At 42.8% G+C, this 19,920-nt stretch overlaps 2 protein-coding genes and 1 long non-coding RNA gene across 3 annotated transcripts; all 3 read left to right on the plus strand.

Moving 5' to 3' along the window:
* Positions 1 to 1,082: 1,082 nt before the first annotated feature.
* cnih2 (cornichon family AMPA receptor auxiliary protein 2) lies at positions 1,083 to 8,015 on the plus strand. Its single transcript, XM_038964525.1, has 6 exons — positions 1,083 to 1,163; positions 5,975 to 6,043; positions 6,526 to 6,573; positions 7,041 to 7,153; positions 7,583 to 7,726; positions 7,988 to 8,015. The coding sequence occupies exons 1-6, from the start codon at positions 1,083 to 1,085 to the stop codon at positions 8,013 to 8,015; spliced, it is 483 nt and encodes a 160-aa protein (XP_038820453.1).
* Positions 8,016 to 14,981: 6,966 nt separating this feature from the next.
* Positions 14,982 to 17,238, plus strand: LOC120021325 (ubiquinol-cytochrome-c reductase complex assembly factor 3). Its single transcript, XM_038965032.1, has 2 exons — positions 14,982 to 15,233; positions 16,558 to 17,238. The coding sequence occupies exons 1-2, from the start codon at positions 15,117 to 15,119 to the stop codon at positions 16,693 to 16,695; spliced, it is 255 nt and encodes an 84-aa protein (XP_038820960.1). The 5' UTR covers positions 14,982 to 15,116; the 3' UTR covers positions 16,696 to 17,238.
* A 208-nt stretch (positions 17,239 to 17,446) lies between these two features.
* On the plus strand, positions 17,447 to 19,871 carry LOC120021498. Its single transcript, XR_005472517.1, has 2 exons — positions 17,447 to 17,872; positions 19,608 to 19,871. It is a non-coding gene; the product is annotated as an uncharacterized LOC120021498 (long non-coding RNA).
* Positions 19,872 to 19,920: the final 49 nt, after the last annotated feature.

Raw genomic sequence — 19,920 nt, forward strand, 5'->3', positions numbered from 1 at the left:
ATTATTATCAAATTGATCATTTGATTGTAAGCTAGTGATCTTTGCTCATTTTGTTATTATAAATTATCACTAATAACTGTCATCGTAAGAATATTTATGGGGCACATGTATGAATTGCTTCTATTGTATGAAAAACAAAATATCCTTTCTCTTTACATTAGTGGACAATTATTATATGCCTACAAAACAGTCCTTTCTTTCTTGACAGCATATCTGCTCCGTTTAAAAACATAGAAATATCAGGATATACCAAAATCAAAATCTCTTTTGAATAATCTCTAATACCAATTACAACTATAAATGCTTGTAGTTCAAATGTAAATAAATAAATACATTTGCCTATTACAGATGTGCGCTAACAATTATATTGTTCTTGAAATATGTGCCATCATGATTTTTTTCTAAGCAACTGAATAATAATAATAAGCCATAACACTGCAAACTTCTGCTATAATAACCACAAGCCATACTGTCTCTCACCTCACAATAATCATTCCTCTCTTTACTTTACATACAGTCCAGTGTGTCAGGGAGTCACTTACTAGCTGTGTCACTGTGAGCAAGGTGTGTGGATATTGTGCAAAGTGGAGGTTACTGGAAGGGGGAGGGGACAGACACATAAAGTGCACAAAACCCCTGTCTGTCAGAATCAGAGGAGGCTGGGACCAGAGGAAAGAGCATTACTCAGCTGTAGCTGTTCTCCATGAAAAACTGTGCCTGTCGACCGCTTTGCAAATTGTATGTGTGACAGAGAAGAAAATATTTTGCACACTCATGAAAAGGAAAGAGGAACTCAAGCAGAAGGAGCAACCTAGATAAGCAGAAATAGAGAGACCACAGCTGATAGACTGGAGAGTGGAGCAGGGATTTTTTCTTCCAACACAGTACTTCAGCTCCTCACCTGGACAATACGGGCTCTCAATACAACGTAAGAGGGAAGGGAGTCAGAGAGTCAAGGGCAGGGAGTGGAAGAACAGACAAAAACCTCCTGAGGAAGGAGAGATAGTCATCAATAGAGAGAGAGAGGAGGGGAAGTTCCCCCTCTCTCGACCCAACTCGTTGTCAGGCTGGCTGACACAGCCATGGCTTTCACCTTCGCGGCCTTCTGCTACATGCTCACCTTAGTGCTGTGTGCCGCACTCATCTTCTTCGTCATCTGGCAGGTGAGTTGAGCTCACACACACACTCACTCACCTTAACCATGTTTATAAACTCTGGGTGATGGCGGTTAAACCATGTTTCAGCAATATTCTCTTGTTTGCTTTGTGACTCATACCTGAAATAAAGAATTGGTTGGTCTGAGAAATACCTATAATTCTGGGAGAAGACTACTTAACGTAATAGTAGTATGAGACAATGCAATAACTGTAGTCTAGCCATTGGTTGGTGTGAATGTGTGCCCACGTGCCCATCTGTGACTCACTATTTATTTTACTAATATCAGTACTGTAAGTCTCTCTCTCTCTCTCTCTCTCTCTCTGTTGTTATAATAAGCACATGTACAGTGCCTTCGGAAACTATTCAGACCCCTTGACCATTTCCACATTTTGTTAGTATAGCCTCCCGGGTGGCGCAGTGGTCTAGGGCACTGCATCGCAGTGCTAGCTGCGCCACCAGAGTCTCTGGGTTCGCGCCCAGGCTCTGTCGCAGCCGGCCGCAACCGGGAGGTCCGTGGGGCGACGCACAATTGGCATAGCGTCGTCCGGGTTAGGGAGGGTTTGGCCGGTAGGGATATCCTTGTCTCAGTATGTAAAATGTAAAAAAAAATGTAATAAAATTTATGCACTCTACTGTAAGTCGCTCTGGATAAGAGCGTCTGCTAAATGACTAAAATGTAAATGTTAGGTTACAGCCTTATTCTAAAATTGATTAAATCGTTTTTTCCCCTCATCAATCTACACACAATACCCAATAATGACAAAGCAAAAACAAACCCTTTACTCAGTACTTTGTTGAAGCACCTTTGGCAGTGATTACAACCTTGAGTCTTCTTGGGATGACACTACAAGCTTGGCACACCTGTATTTGGGGAGTTGCTCCCATTCTTCTCTGCAGATCCTCTCAAGCTCTGTCAGGTTGGATGGGGATCATTGCTGCACAGCAATTTTCAGGTCTCTCCAAAGATGTTCAATCGGGTTCAAGTTCAGACACCTGTCCTGATGCCACTCCTGTGTTGTCTTGACTGTGTGCTTAGGGTCGTTGTCATGTTGGAGGAAGGTGAACCTTTGCCCCAGTCTGAGGTCCTGAGCACTCTGGAGCAGGTTTTCATCAAGGATCTCTCTGTATTTTGCTCCGTTCATCTTTGCCTTGATCCCGACTAGTTAGGTTTCCTCCAGACATGTGCCATGTTTCCTCCAGATGTGACACTTGGTATTCAGGCCAAATAAGTTCAATCTTGGTTTCATCAGACCAGAGAATCTTGTTTTTCATGATCTTAGAGTCTTTAGGTGCCTTTTGGCAAACTCCAAGCGGGCTGTCATGTGCCTTTTCCTGAGGAGTGGAGTGCTGCAGAGATGGTTGTCCTTATGGAAGGTTCTCCTATCTCCACAGAGGAACTCTAGAGCTCTGTCAGAGTGACCACCAGGTTCTTGGCCCTTCTCCCCCGATTGCTCAGTTTGGCCGGGCGGCCAGCTCCAGGAAAAGTCTTGGTGGTTCCAAACTTCTTCCATTTAAGAATGAGGGAGGCCACTGTGTTCTTGGGGACCTTCCTGTCTCAGAGCTCTACGGACAATTTCTTCAACCTCATGGCTTGGTTTTTGCTCTGACAACTGTGGGACCTTACATAGACAGGTGTGTGTCTTTCCAAATCATGTCCAATCAATTGAATTTACTACATGTGGACTCCAATCAAGTTGTAGAAACATCTCAAAGACGATCAATGGAAACAGGATGCACCTGAACTCAATTTCGAGTCTCATAGCAAAGGTCCTGAATACTTATGTAAATAATGTATTTCTTTTTTAGTTTTTTATAAATTAGCAAAAACATTTAAAAAATCGTTTTTCGCTTTGTTATTATGGGGTATTGTGTGTAGATTGCTGAGGATTATTATTTTTTAAATCCATTTTAAAATAAGTCTGTAACGTATTTAACTAGGCAAGTCAGTTAAGAAAAAAATCGTATTTATAATGACTGCCTACTACGGCCAAACCCGGACAACGCTCCTTTCTAGGGAGTTTTTCCTAGTCACCGTGTTTGTACATCTGCATTGCTTGCTGTTTGGGGTTTTAGGCTGGGTTTCTGTACAGCACTTTGTGACATCAGCTGATGTAAGATGGGCTTTATAAATAAATTTGATTGATTGATTGATTGTGCACCGCCCTATGGGACTCCCAATCACGGCCGGATGTGATACAGCCTGGATTCAAACCAGAGACTGTAGTGACGCCTCTTGCACTGAGATGCAGTGCCTTAGACCGCTGCGCCACTCGGGAGCCCAAAGTTTAGGGGTCTGAGTACTTTCCGATGGCACTGTATGGCACCACAAACAGGAAGTTTATTAATATGAGCTAGTGAAAAGGAATTTAAATTTGAGTAGGAATGGGGAGACAATTAGATGGAGGGCGAGAGAGATATATGTGCATTACTGCAACCCTCATCATAAGGACCAGCCTACTGACTGCAGAATTATGGTAGGAATTTGTACAGGCGTCACTGGAGACTTCTTTACAATCAGTATTCTACATGTCTAAAGCCTCAGACACAGACTGCACAAAGGCCAGAGCTCATCTCTCTCAGCTATAGCCTTCTGTCGAGGGAGACATTGTTCATTTGAAATTCAACACAGCATTATCAGATCATTACAAAAGACTGGTTTGAAATTACTATAAGTATTGACTACTAAATTGACTAGTGGGTGAGACTGTACTGCATGTGAGTCAGTCAATGTGTGTGTTTGTGTCTGTGTTTGTGGGAGAGATGCATGTGTATGTGCCTGTGTGAGAGAAGGGGAAGGTAAAAGGTGGGATAGAGTGTGTGTATGCGTCAGCAACGAACCATGTTATTGAGAATGCTTATCAAACTCTCATTTTGTTCCACCCCTTACCCCCATCTGCCTCCATCCATGGTTTGCGCCCCCCCATCTCTGTGTGTCTTTCAACCAATGAGACGGCTTGTTCACTTCTATAGTAACCATGGTGCCCGCTAAGGGGCTCATCAGATCACTATGGAAACTGTATCTGTTTACTATGAAGAGGAGCGTGAAACAGAGAATAGGAGGTTGTGCTATCCGGGATCCTTGGGACATCCCCACCCTAAACCTTAACCCTAACCTTAACCCCTACCCTAACCATAACCCTTGCCTAACCCTAACCCTAACGCTTACCTTAACCATTTTACATTTCAACTTCAAAGGGGTAGGGACGTTCCAAGGATCCCCGATAGCACGGGACGAGAAGAGGGAGTGGTTTAGATCTATAAGGGGGAAAGGTGTTGTTGAAAGTAAAATATAGATGTGGAGAGTTACATTGGTCTCTGAAAGGGAAAGATGGATGTGACAGGGAGAGAGGAATGTTGAGAGGCAGAGAGGGATGCTTAGATGGAGATCTAAGAAACAGAGAAAAACAGAGAGTCTAAGGATTTGAAAGATATAAAAGGATGAATGGAGGTATGGGAATTGCAAACTTAATGCGGAAATCAGCAGTTGAAAAAATAGCAAAAGAACTCCCCGCCCCTCGTTTGGTAAAAAGCTGTTAGGTGAGAATTATTGGTTAGTTGAATGATTAAAATATTCCGCCCTGAAACATATAATTGTATGGAAGTGATTAGAATGTATAACATCATAATCAATAAATGTGTAGTCTAGTCAGAATTAGGGTAAAGACAATATGTCTTTATGGTATTATAAACACAGACTGTCTGAGCTTGGTGCCGACCTGACTAGAGATTTGGGAAAACAACAAGGAGTATGTCTCAAGGACAAGGTCACTAATCTCTGGCGGCTGGGTAGCAGGACATGTGTGTGCGTCTGTTTGTATGTGTGTGTGTGTGTGTGTGTGTGTGTGTGTGTGTGTGTGTGTGTGTGTGTGTGTGTGTGTGTGTGTGTGTGTGTGTGTGTGTGTGTGTGTGTGTGTGTGTGTGTGTGTGTGTGTGCGTGCGTGCGTGCGTATGGTTGTGTGAATGTGTGGGCGTGAGAAGTCAGTATAAAATGAATTGTTTTGTATTCCTGACTTTAGAATGTTCTCTGAATAAACTGTACTAACGTTTTGTATAAGCTGAGTCTTTGACTAATTATTATTATACCCATGGTCTTACAAACCTCAGGAATTGGTCAGAGCTATTGATTGATTGTTATTATCATTGGGATTGGAAATTCTCTTATCAATTGGTCCTTCGAGCCGGATTTCAATACCTGTTTTCTGTCGTCCCATGGGAGTGCCGAAAACCGTGCACGGACGGATCAGAGATCCGTAAGTTAAAGACCTGACCTCTGGAAATTGAGGTTCCATTTCAGGCCGGTGGCAAACTGGTACACGACAGAAAACGGTGACGAAATCCAACCAACATTGAATTCTCAGCTGCAAGATAAGGTGGGATGGAGCTGGAAAAATGTAGCTATGGATGCAAGGACTGACCAAAATTATAGCTTTAACCATGTTGTGAGGCTATATAGTGTTTGATTACATTGACTTTGTTTAAAAACATTGGAGTCAAACAAGCTTCTATTTTGAGTTCTGATGGGGTAAGACAGTTGAGCTAAGCTCATGAGGCATTATAAATTATATTCTTCAAGAATCAATGGGTACATATCATTAATTTACAGTCCAAAAATGGTTGTAGCAACTGCAGATTACCCCTTTAAGATAATAAGAAATCTTGTGAAAAGAGGCTAAAAGGGATATGATTGGAATTTAACGAGAATAACACATTGTGAATGTGAAAGAAAACACCATCCATTTACGTTCAATATTAATTTATCTTTATCCAATGCAAATGATAGAAAATGTAACCATATACACTGTACATGTGTTTTTAGATTATTGCGTTTGACGAGCTGTGCACAGACTTCAAGAACCCAATCGATCAGAGCAACCCCACCAGAGCGGTAAGGTCCCCTGCTTTATGAAAGGGAGTGGAGTTCTGTGAAGTGTGACCCAGTTCTATGAGCCCATCTACAGTCACAGCTGTGAAGAGTAGAGCACTATAGACAGACAGGCAGACAGACAGACAGACACACACACATAGACCATGGCTACTTATTCAAATAGAAAAACCGTTGTCTTATTTTGAATGGTTTATTTATCATGTTTGATCTATTTATTTATCATGTGTGAAGCATTTACTCAATGTAATGTTGCTTCTATTTTGCCAGTGATATTTTTGCTGAGGGTTCCTTCATCTCATATAGCTACACAATAACGTTCTGTATCTGACTCTCCATATCTGACTCCCCATATCTGACTCCCCATATCTGACTCTCCATATCTGACTCCCCATATCTGACTCCCCATATCTGACTCCCCATATCTGACTCTCCATATCTGACTCCCCATATCTGACTCTCCTTTCTCTCTGTTCACTTTTCAGAGGGAAAGAATTCTGAATATTGAAAGAATATGCAACTTGCTGCGGAAGGTCAGTAAGTGGCTCCAAGGCGCACACACACACGCACGCACGCACGCACGCACGCACGCACGCACGCACGCACGCACGCACGCACGCACGCACACACACACACACACACACACACACACATTATAATTACCTGGCTTTCTATACTGCCACCACTCCCTCATTTTCTCTGTCAGTGTTAATGGACAAGCTGTAGAGTCGATGAAGGGAGATTGAAGGAGGGAACACCTGGAGGCCAGCAGGCTTTTATGAAAATCATAACTGATCCCTGCTACTCTCATTCCATATGAAAATCATAACTGATCCCTGCTACTCTCATTCCATATGAAAATCATAACTGATCCCTGCCACTCTCATTCCATATGAAAATCATAACTGATTCCTTTTCAAAGCATTTTGTCCTGAAGTGTTTCTGATAACGACATTTGCATTTGTGTGGTGTGCACCCTATTTGTATGTTTTATTTCTAGCTGGTGGTGCCAGAGTACTCCATCCATGGGCTGTTCTGCCTGATGTTCATGTGTGCTGGGGAGTGGGTCACCCTGGGCCTAAACATCCCCCTGCTCTTCTACCATCTCTGGAGGTACACACACGACACAAGACGACACAACACAGCATGGCACGACACAACACGACACGAACAACACAACAAGACACGACAAGACGCAACAAGACATGACATGACACAAGACACAACACAACACAACAGGACACGACACAACATGACACGACACAACACAAACAAGACACGACACAACACAACACAAACAACATGACATGACACAACACAAACAACACTAACAACACAACACGAACGACACAACACAACACGACACGAACAACACGACACAACACAACACAACACGAAGGACACAACACAACATGAACAACACGACACAACATGACACAACATGACACAACATGACACAACCAACTCCCACCACTCTCTCAAACAGGATGCTTTTTAGTTGTTTCTGTTGTAAGAATGCTCTCTCTCGCTCTCTCTCGTCAGGTTTTTCCATCGGCCGGCAGATGGGTCAGAGGTAATGTATGACCCTGTCAGTGTGATGAATGCAGACATCCTGAACTACTGTCAGAAGGAGTCCTGGTGTAAGCTGGGCTTCTACCTGCTCTCCTTCTTCTACTACCTGTACAGGTGAGGTCATATTACAGGTGAGGTCATATTACAGGTGAGGTCATATTAATCAAGCTATTTATCATCAGTCCAGCCAAGTTCATTGGTGAATGGGGATCTGTATGAATGGGAGCCTCCTCTTCTTACTGCACAATAACTGCTGTCACTCAGACCTAAAAAAAAGAGTGACAGGGGACATGATGTTATTGCTTGGCAACATCACATTCCTTCTAACATTGCTGTCCTTCTTTCCTATTTCCTGCCTCTCTCTGTCCTTGGCAGTATGGTCTATGCCTTGGTGAGTTTCTAAACACAGAATAGAAGACAAAGCGACAAAGAGGAGATTGAAAGACAGTAAAAGAGAAAGAGCATGCAAGACTAAGACTGGGTGATGTCACTCACCCTTCTTTCTCACCACCCATTACTCCATCACAGACCCTGTTTTGCTCTCCTCAAATCTTTGGATGGAGGGACAAACATCGGAGGACATCGTGAGGAAATTAGGCAAAGTAAAGAGACTTTTTTTAGGCTGCTCAGACACTGCCGAGACATAGAAGAGGAGGCGCAGACAGAGAGGAGGAATGAAATAATGAAGAGAAAGAGAGAACACATCTTAGCCTGTGTACGGGATGCCTTGATCTGACCACATCACGTCTTAAGGGCTGCGGGTCTGCTATTCTTAGTGATACTGTCACTCAACTGTGAATTTATAACGTTTGTGTTGCCTAAGTCCTAGCGTAGATGTTGCGGATTCATACGTCAATATCCTTCCATTCCAATAAACCTCACCATTTTAGAAAATAAACATGTATTTAGTTATTCTACTAATTTGGTTATTATTAATTATTTCAATAATTCAGTACTTGTGGTAAATCATATTCCGAGGATATGAATAGTTAGTTGTTTAAGCAAATAAATACACAGTTCAATGCTACTATTTTGATCCAGAGTGATAGTAATTGTGTTATTCACAAATATCTAATATACGTAATTTATGAAGTCAACAACACAAACACACAATATGAACTGAACATATGAACACAACATGAACCAATGGAGCAAGCCAAGTGGAGAAATTACAAGCTTTAAGACTGTTTTGATTATGATGCAATGGCCATAAGCTTCTGCGAAGGATCGCGGACACCCTGGAGCAATGTTTGAGTCTAGGTCCATCCCAATCAAGACACTATCTCCCAGTCCCCGTTCCTGCCCAGGGCAAACAGGCGGATTTCATTCCAACAGAAAATTATTCAGGATTGAAGGGGATGTTTTAGCTCTGACCGAGTTGGTACTTGGGTGTTTAAGTATTCTGTGTTTGTCTGTTCTGTTCTAGGCAGCAAGGGATGATTTCACCTGGACTTTCCATGCTCTGTGCTCAGTGATTCTAGATTCTAGAAATCTCATTCAAGAAAAGCAATAGCTAGGAGTGATTACTGTACATGGGATCATTTTTCCTCTGTGGACTAATACTGTGTGACACAAATAACTGATGAGGCTGCTGAAGATGCTGATGTTGATAGGGTTCCAATGATGACTGTGTCAAGCGCATAAACGCATCTCACATAGAACATTATGGTGGGACTTACATACTGTAACTGTTCTCACTCATAGGTGTCACAGTGAATGTTGTCAGACACTTTAGTCTTCGGTTCATTTCAAAGCCGTGACTTAGCTGGTGCTGTCCTCATCGTCATGAATCCATAGCGCTATGTGTAGATAATTGATAATGATCGGACTGTGTGATGTTAAAATCATTAGAAAAATGGGTAATACTGGAACTTGAAAAATACATGTAAAACTGAGTGATTATTTATTATAAGCTGACCATAATTGTAGTAATGAATTGTTTACAACAGTTGTGATCAGTTGGCATCTGAACACAAACAGAGCCCTGCATTATAATGGAGCCACTCACATTTTAGTAATGTGTCAATATTGTTCAGCTAGGTTTCTTGTGCCAAGACACATACAGTATGTTGATCCTGACAGTTCCCTCTAAAAAAGGACAACAACTCCTCAACCCCTGCCAACAATGTGAGTCAATCACAGACAATTGCTAAAGCACAAAATGGCGGGTCACAGAGGAGGGGAAATATAGCTAGGCTGACCATCAATGACTGTCATAATGCAGTTCATCAGAATGAATGAATTAATATATATTTAAGAATAACTATTTGTAACTGTCTTCTATACATCTCTCATCACTGTATTCTATATTTGTTGGTGCGGTAGTTTATATTCATTAGAATACAATATGATATACAGGTCACAAACAGCAATTCACATATTATAATAAAATAGCAATGTGTTAAAATATTATGTGGTACAACTACTGTGTTTTCTCTTGTCTAAATCTATATTTTCTTGAACATATCATTCAAAAGCCTATTTTGTTAAGAATTGGATTCATTGGTCCACTTGTAGTGCACTGGGTGTTCATAGTTAAAAATGCAAATCAAAGAAATTCAATGCATGATTGGGAGGTGACGGATCTGTCTCAATAGTTGTAAGTAACAGGTGATCAAAAGAACATTGGAAGATCGAAAAGAAGATGTAATCTGAAGGCCATACTTTGTTATGTCTCTATCCCAAGATATTCTGTTTGCTATTGACTCGAGGGAACCTGGAATAGTACAATAAACAGGAGCTCAGGATTGTACATCTACAAGAGAGCAAGTATGATGGAGGAAGTGAGTGTGTAAATTATGGGGGTTGGAGGGGAGAGTGGGTGAGGGAGAGTTGGAGAGGTAGAGACAGGCAACCGGACATAGACTGCATCTCATTATACGGTGTCACCATGGCAACATAATTGTGTTAGATTCCTATTGACTCACCCTGTCTCTGCCTCACTCTCTTGCTCTCACTCAAAACTCAGAATCAAATCCAAAATAGGCTTTACATGCATGGCAGCACTGAAGTATAGGTAGATGCATGATACATCAAATACATTGTTATCACTTATCTTATTCAACTCAAATGCACAGCAAACCATCTCTCTACATTACTCACATACACCCACAAACACACACACGCACGCACGCACACACACACACACACACACAAAGACAAACACACATACAAACACACACACCCACAAACACACACACGCACGCACGCACGCACACACACACACAAAGACAAACACACATACAAACACACACACCCACAAACACACATACGCACAGACACACACACACACAAGTCATATTATATACACACCACACGTTTATGTAAGCATGCACATAAATGCCCTCTCTCCTTCCCCTCTCTCAGATACTTGACAGTCCATACCATATATTTCATATTTCATTCATTCTAGCCCCCCCCCCCCCCCCCCCCCGTAATAATCATTTTCTCAACTCCGTCCCTGCACTCTCTCCCTCCTCTCTGCCTCCAGAGAGTAGTTGCCATGGAAACTGGTTACAATTGATAAGTTTGAAACATAAAGTACGCACTTGGCATATGCACACACACACACACACACTCTCTCTTTCTCTTTCTCTTTCTTTCTTTCTTTCTTTCTCTCTCTCTCTCTCACACACACACACACACACACACTCTCTTTCTCTTTCTCTTTCTCTTTCACACACACACACACACACACACACACACACACACACACACACACACACACACACACACACACACACACACACACACACACACACACACACACACACACACACACACACACACACACACACACAGAAATGAAAATACACTAGGATTTCTACATGGTGCATATACTCCACTCCCCACCTTATAAAGTGTAAGCAAAGCAAGACATCAGGCAATATTATGACTCAGACATTGTGTGTCCTCACAAACAGGGAATAGTACAAGTAATTGGTGGTATGTCATGCCCATTGATGTATAGTTGGTAAAATGGCTGATTAACACTTTGCTAAATGATTGGGTTTCTTGAAGTGAACCCATCACCTATATTTGGAATTAATTCCACAGGAATAGTCAGAGAGAAGGGGGGAGGCAAAATTGGGGGGAGATATGAATTATACATTAGAGAAGATTTCTGATAGTTACACCTGGCCAGAAATAAGAAAAGACTTTAACTGGAAGGGAAGGAGAGATGGGGAAGTGGATAGAGAAAAGGGTGACAAATTACTGGGGGTTAGAAAAGACAGGGCGCTGTGGAGATATCTGGGTGAGAGAGACATGGGAGTCTGGATGGGGTTATTACACAACTGGGCATGAACTGGTAAGACAAATGAGGGCATTAAATACTGTCCATTTGGGCTGTGTCAGTTGAGGATCTGTCATGATGCGACAGCCTAGTTTAAATATGCAGGTTACATGTAATCTATGAGCAAAGCATGTCAGAGATGAATGAACTAAACTGGTTGATACCAGACTCAGTAAACTGAAGATGTACTGTATGTGTGTCATGTACTATGTTCCCAGTGAGTCAATATGTCTGGAGACAAGCATGGTTCCCTGAATAAGAAACGCAGCCTATGCATAACATCTGCATATCATCACTTTTTTTGGCAGCAGTAAATGCTATACTAACTCACAAATAGATTTCCCAAATCTGCAGCCAAATCTGCAACATGCAACTGAAGAAGCAAGACTTCTTCACTGGGGCTTCTTTTCTACTAAATCTCTCAGTAAAAGGCACATGCTCACTAATATGCCAAGAGAGGTACGTTAACAGATACTGTATTCCCTCCCACCTTATCTCTCTCTAACACACACACACACACACACACACACACACACACACACACACACACACACACACACACACACACACACACACACACACACACACACACACACACACACACACGCACACACGCACACACGCACGCATGCACAAACACACACCACTGCTTCCCATTTGTACCCAAAAATGCACACTGAAGAGAGCCCAGATCCATCAATGAACATGTTGTATGTGTCTCAGATTATAGCAAACATACAGTAGTTGAAAACAACAATAGGCATGTCCTCTCTCTCAGTCTCATCTGTTTGATGCTGTGTCATGCTGTGAAATATAACACTGGAACAGCAGGGGAATGGGGCTACGTGTTGGTGTGAAGAATGCTACCAATTCTGTTTCTGAGCTATGCACAAACACACAAGCATTAATATTCAAGAATACTAGAATACTCTCAGACAAAAATGTACTCGGACAAACAGAGTGGGACAGGATTTAAACCACAATCAGACAAAGAATGAACACATGGATGTTGACTCTTGTGCACATAGCACCTTCGGGAAACACGGGTGTCATGGCAACGGGAACTGGCATCTGCAAGCGTTACTGTTGCAATCAGAGAGGAAAGGAATGGAAGATCAGATGGGGTAGGTGTGGGGGTGGGATGGAGGGTGGGATGGGGTAGGGGTGTGGGGGTGGGGGTGAGGCGGAGGATGGAATGGGGTAGGGGCGTGGGGGGGGGGGGGGGGGGGTGGGGGGGGGGATGGGGTGGGGGTGTGGGGGGATGGAGGATGGAATTGGGTATGGAGGATGGGATGGGTGGAGGATGGGATGGTGTAGGGGTGTGCAGGGATGGAGGATGGGATGAGGTAGGGGTGGCGGTGAGGTGGAGGATGGGATGAGGTAGTTGTGGGGGTGGGGTGGAGGATGGGATGGGGTATGTGTGGGGGTGGGATGGAGGGTGGGATGAGGTAGGGTTGGCGGTGACGTGGAGGATGGGATGAGGTAGTTGTGGGGGTGGGGTGGAGGATGGGATGAGGTAGGTGTGGGGTGGGATGAAGGATGGGATGAGGCAGGTGTGTGGGGGTGAGGTGGAGGATGGGGTGGGGGGTTGGGATGGAGGATGAGGTAGGGGTGGGGGGTGGAGGATGGGGTGGAGGGTTGGGATGGAGGATGAGGTACGGGTGGGGGGTGGAGGATGGGATGGGGTATGTGTGGGGGTGGGATGGAGGATGGGATGAGGCAGATGTGTGTGGGGGTGGATGGGGTAGGGGTGGGGGGGTGGGATGGAGGATGGGATGGGGTAGGGGTGGGGGGTGGGATGGGATGGAGGATGGGATGGGGTAGGTGTGGGGGGTGGGATGGAGGATGGGATGGGGTAGGTGTGGGGGGTGGGATGGAGGATGGGATAGGGTAGGTGGGGGATGGAGGATGGGGCGGGGTAGGTGTGGGGGGGTGGGATGGAGGATGGGATGGGGTAGAGGTGGGGGGTGGATAAAAGTGTCATTATTGACTCAGCTATCAAGGAAGAAGGGAGGGAGGGAGGGAAAAACAGTGAGGGGAAAATGTAATGTGCTGTTATGTATTTTGTGCAAAATGTTACACATAATTCTAAAGGGTCAGAGTGTTACAGTACGCCTAGGGCTAAGAGATATTTTGGAAAAGAAAGACAAAGTACAAAGTACTGAGTCTAAAAACTGCGAGGAAAACAATACTTGTCTTAGAAAGCAATAAAGCACACTGCCTCACTTACAGCAACATGTATTTCTAATAATATTTTAAAAAGCAGATTGGTAAGACATTAGTTATCTTATATTGTTAAATTGTGTATAAAATGGTATATACGTTATTATCAGTGATGGACCTTTAAACAGTACAACAAAATGTCACAGGGATCTCTAGTTTTGAAAATGATAATTGCTCACAATGTCACCAACTCTTGAAGAGTTAGGAGTACATTTTAGCGCATAATATCACAGCAGAACTGCGAGTTCTATTATGTATTTTTAGCAAGTTACATTAGCTGGCACTGAACCTTAACAATGCTTTCTCCTTCCACCCTACCTGACACTGATGAATGCATATTATCAGCACTTATCAGCACTCAATACACCCCCACACACTATGACTCACGCATACGCACACACACACACACACACACACACACACACACACACACACACACACACACACACACACACACACACACACACACACACACACACACACACACACACACACACACACACACACACACTTTCTGCCAATGTGCACACGGCGGCACAGGTGATTTTCTGAAGGGAAAGTGTACCGAACAGTACTGTATTTGACAAAAAAAAGACGCTACTTGACTGACACCTGGTGGTTTTGAGTGGAAATTGCACAAATAAGCTTATCGTCAGTGGTCCCTACGCATTAAACAAATTGTGTTAATAATGCACCGTCTTACATTTACATTAGAATATTGGTCAACACAAACAGGAATATGGTCCACTTCTTGAATTAAAAAAGAAAAACGTGGTTTGACATGACATCACATAACTCATCTAAAAAAGGTTTTATAAAGAAGGGTAGGCTATCCCATAATGCACTGCATATGCCTGTCAGCGGACATTGAGCACCTCTTAATGAACTTACTAGCTAACAGTCAAAACAAAAATAGAACAGTGTATAGCTAATTAAGAACATACTCTCAATACGTCTTCGAAGGAGGATACAAACAAGCCTAACATAATGAGTGGTCTACGCACTGTCCTGGTCTCTACTGGGTTTGTCGGTGTGGTAGGCATTGGATATGGAATGTGGTCAGTGATTACACCAGGAGAGGAAAGGAAGAGGGAAATGCTCAAGGTAGGCCGCTAACAATGCACTTGACTTGCACAGCACTGACTTTTTAAACCGAGCAAAGGACTGCTTGTCCTTTGTTAGTCAGATGTGTATGATTTGTGCATAAAATTTTGTTTTTGTATGTGGTAAATGGCTTGCCAGTAGTTTCACCTATCAGACATAGATAGGTACATGACGCGGTGGTTCTCTCTTTGCGCACTTGTCCGGGAGAAGGTTCTCCTAGTGGTGCTAATTGCTTAATTCAGTGGTTCCCAAACTGGGGGGTGCGAGGGGTCCGTGTAAGAATGCACAAGGTGCAATTTCGAAATTGGGAAGTGCATCAACAGTTTTCCTCTTATGTCAGTCATTGCAGACCTTGGAGAGTTATTTTTAACTTGTCAGAAATGTCCAGATCAACTACCCCATGTCAGCGTTTTTTTTGCTGGTTTTTTAAGCCCATTGATTTTGTTGTAATGTTTGAGTCACTCGGATATCACAAGAACACACATAAGACATGGAAAATGTGTATAATTTCAGGAAATAAGCTTTAAACTTGCAAAATGACGGAAGAGGGGCCTGAGTGAAAAGTTTGGGAACCACTCAGTTAATTGACGAGCCATAGAATGGCATAGTCTGTCACTAACACTCACCAGAGACAGAAGAGAAAGTGCTGATAGAAATGTGTCATGTGGATTGGAACATGGAATCATGTCCATCCTATATATTTAATTTCTATCTGCAACCATCTGCAATTGCCTTCCACTGAAAAAGGCCGCCTGATGGTTTCCTGGTCTGATTTATACCATCTGAGGCATGATGTGATACGTAAATAATTTAGTCAACTGATCAAATGGCGAAAGGAATAAGAACCAGCAGAGCAGACGGTCTCAATAACATTATACCCAGCTTTGTTTTGGTGTCAGCTTCTGTTGCATTATCTGTATGCAGTATCAGCTTTACATTCACCTCGGCTATGAAAAGCCAACTGACATTTACTCCTGAGGTGCTGACCTGTTGCACCCTTGACAACCACTGTGATTATTGTTATTTTACCCTGCTGGTCATCTATGAACATTTGAACATCTTGGCCATGTTCTGTTAATCTCCACCCGGCACAGCCAGAAGAGGACTGGCCACCCCTCATAGCCTGGTTCCTCTCTAGGTTTCTTCCTAGGTTCTGGCCTTTCTAGGGAGTTTTTCCTAGCCATTGTGCTTCTACACCTCCATTGCTTGCTGTTTGGGGTTTTAGGCTGGGTTTCTGTACAGCACTTTGAGATATCAGCTGACGTAAGAAGGGCTTTATAAATACATTTGATTTGACCTGCTCTTTTTCCAATCTGACCATCAGAATCTACCCGAAGCTAACCCACTGAGAATGGAGGAGACAAGGAAGAGGAATGCCCTCATGATGCAGGTGCTGAAGGAAGCTGCAGAGACTGATGACAACATTGCGAGAGGATTGGGCCCTATGAGATCCCAGAAATAGTCATGCTCACATGCTGGTCATGTTCTCCTGCTCAGACGTCACATGCATCATCCAATGGTTGTGTGCCACGTCATCGACTGTGCCGTCGGGCACCAGATTGCTATAACGTGGTTAGCTGATACGTTAAATAAAACTATCCAGATCTGACATGCGACGTCTGAGCAGGGGAACACGACCATTGTCTTCACATTGATCTGAAAGTCAAGGGGAAGAGACCATACAATTACAGATGACACACCAGTAGACTTGAGCTTCACCACTTCCTCTTAAGAGACAAGATTATATTGGCTAAGTGTTTGCATTTATGTTGAGTATGAATGAGTTTAAGGGGCGTTAAGTACTTTGTTTCACTGAATGAGAAAGTGCTGAAAATAAGAGACAATGGTTCCCAAACTTCACGACTTGAACACATGCTCTGTTACATTGAAACAAAGCATGTTTATTACAATAATAGTGTTGTATATAATTCATTAACCATTTTTGCTAGCTGAAAGTGCTTGTGATGGTCACAACAATGTATGGCTAATAAAATGTAAACAATCCTGCCTAGTTTTTTATATTGAATATGTTCTGTTATTACGTTTTGTAAGATCAAATCGATTTCATGGATAGAGTAACGTTTTTAAATGATGTAGTTTATATGATCATGAATATAATTCTGTTGTCACTTGTCAGCGGACCACTGTTGGGGACCCTTCTACCGGTTGCACTAATTTCCGGTTTAAGGAAATGACGTTATTTTCAACTGATGTCGAAGGTTGCGGTCAGATTCATGCACAACACATGCAGTCGTAATCGTCATACCTCAGTGGTCGTAACTGTGATCGGGATTACATTTTTAACTGATGTACGTTTTAATAATAAGCGATCGTAGTGATTTGTCAAATTAGCTGCTTGGTAGTTATCATCACATCAAGCCAAGCACAGCTAACGAGCTAGTTAGCATAAATCCATAGATTTTTTTTGACAATGTCAACACCAGAGCCATTGCCCGTACCACGGGGCTCAGTATCACCGGCAGCGGGTCAAATGTTTGGGAGCTGCTGGAGTTGTCGGATTCTTTCAGGTGGAGGTCTGCTGTTAGGAGCTGGATATGTCTTCCTAGCCGCCCGAAAAGTAATGCGCCAAGGTGGGACAACCTCTATGGGAACTGTCGCACAAGTCGCGTTTGCAGCAAGTGAGTATTGCGATTTATTGGCAGCATGTCTAAATGTACAGTGGCAAGAAAAAGTATGTGAACCCTTTGGAAATACCCAGATTTCTGCATAAATTAGTCATAAAATGTAATCTTATCACCTAGGTCACAACAATAGACAGTCTGCTTAAACTAACACACAAACAATGATACGTTTGCATGTCTTTTTGGAACACACTGTGTAAACATTCACAGTGCAGGGTGGGGAAAGTATGTGAAGCCTTGGATTTAATAACTGGTTGACCCTCCTTCGGCAGCAATAACCTCAACCAAACGTTTTCTGTAGTTGTGGATCAGACCTAGACAACAGTCAGGAGGAATTTTGGACCATTCCTCTTAACAAAACTGTTTCAGTTCAGCAATATTCTTTGGATGTCTGGTGTGAACTGCTAACTTGAGGTCATGCCACAGCATCTCAAATCAGGTTGAGGTCAGGACTCTAACTGGGCCACTCCAGAAAGTGTATTTTCTTCCATTGAAGCCATTCTGTTGTTGATTTACTTCCGCTTTGGGTCGTTGAGCTTCAATTGGTGGAAAGATAGCCTAACATTATCCTGCAAAATGTCTTGATAAACTTGAATTCATTTTTCCGTCGACAATAGCAAACTGTCCAGGCCGAGGCAGCAAAGCAGCCCCAAACCATGATGCTCCCGCCAACATACTTTACAGTTGGGATGAGGTTTTGATGTTGGTGTGCTGTGCCTTTTTTTCTCCACACATAGTGTTGTGTGTTTCTTCCAAACAACTCAACTGTAGTTTCATCTGTCCACAGAATATTTTGCCAGTAGCGCTGTGGAACATCCAGGGGCACGCTTGCAAACTTCAGACATGCAGCAATGTTTTTTGTTTGTTTTAGACAGCAGTGGCTTCTTCCTTGGTGTACTCCCATGAACACCATTCTTGTTTAGTGTTTTACATATCGTAAACTCGTCAGATGTAAGCATGTTCCAGAGATTTCTGTAAATCTTTAGCTGACACTAGGATTCTTCTTAACCTCATTGAGCATTCTGCGCTGTGCTCTTGCCAGTCATCTTTGCAGGACGGCCACTCCTAGGGAGAGTAGCAACAGTGCTGAACTTTCTCCATTTATAGACAATTTGTCTTACCGTGGACTGATGAACATCAAGGCTTTTAGAGATACTTTTGTAACCCTTTCCAGCTGTATGCAAGTCAACAATTCTTGATCTATTTTGTTCGAGGCATGGCTCACATTAGGCAATGCTTCTTGTGAATATCAATCTCAAATTTTGTGAGTTTTTATAGGGCAAGGCAGCTCTAACCAACATCTCCAATCTCATCTCATTGATTAGACTCCAGGTTAGCAGACTCCTGACTCCAATTAGCTTTTGGAGAAGTCATTAGCCTAGGGGTTCACATACGTTTTCCAACATACACTGAATGTTTAAATTATGTATTCAATATAGACAAGAAAAATACAATAATTTTAATGTTATTTAGTTTAAGCACACGGTCTATTGTTGTGACTTAGATGAAGATCAGATCAAATTTGATGACCAATTTATGCAGAAATCCAGGTATTTCCAAAGGGTTCCCATACTTTTTCTTGCCACTATCTCCTGCATTGTAGTAGCAGCAGCAATTTATCCAACATTACTAAGAAGGTGAAAGCAAAGGCAAGAGCTATGATGAGTTGACGCTATTCAAAGTATTCTAGCAGGGCCTCTGCAGTGCAGTCAACTCAATATTTCTGTTTCAGGTTTGGCTGCTTGGGGAGTCGTGGTCATCGCTGACCCTGTGGGGAAATCACACAGGAAGGCGTGAAGATGCTCTGACAGATGGAATTATTTGAAGCTGCTGAAGTATATGCCATGGTCATATCCAAGATCACTTTGGTAGATAGTGATCTTGGCATAATGGATGAGAACATGCCAAAGACTATTATCATCTGTCAGTGTGACTTGTCTATAATACATGAAATAAATTGAGAACATGTGCACTTGGAACTACCTTGTGCAAGTAAGAATTTCATTGGATGATATATACCATGTGTATCCTGTACATACGACGAA

The sequence above is a fragment of the Salvelinus namaycush genome, chromosome 26, assembly GCF_016432855.1.
Source record: "Salvelinus namaycush isolate Seneca chromosome 26, SaNama_1.0, whole genome shotgun sequence".
In the NCBI taxonomy this organism is placed as follows: Eukaryota; Metazoa; Chordata; class Actinopteri; order Salmoniformes; family Salmonidae; genus Salvelinus; species Salvelinus namaycush.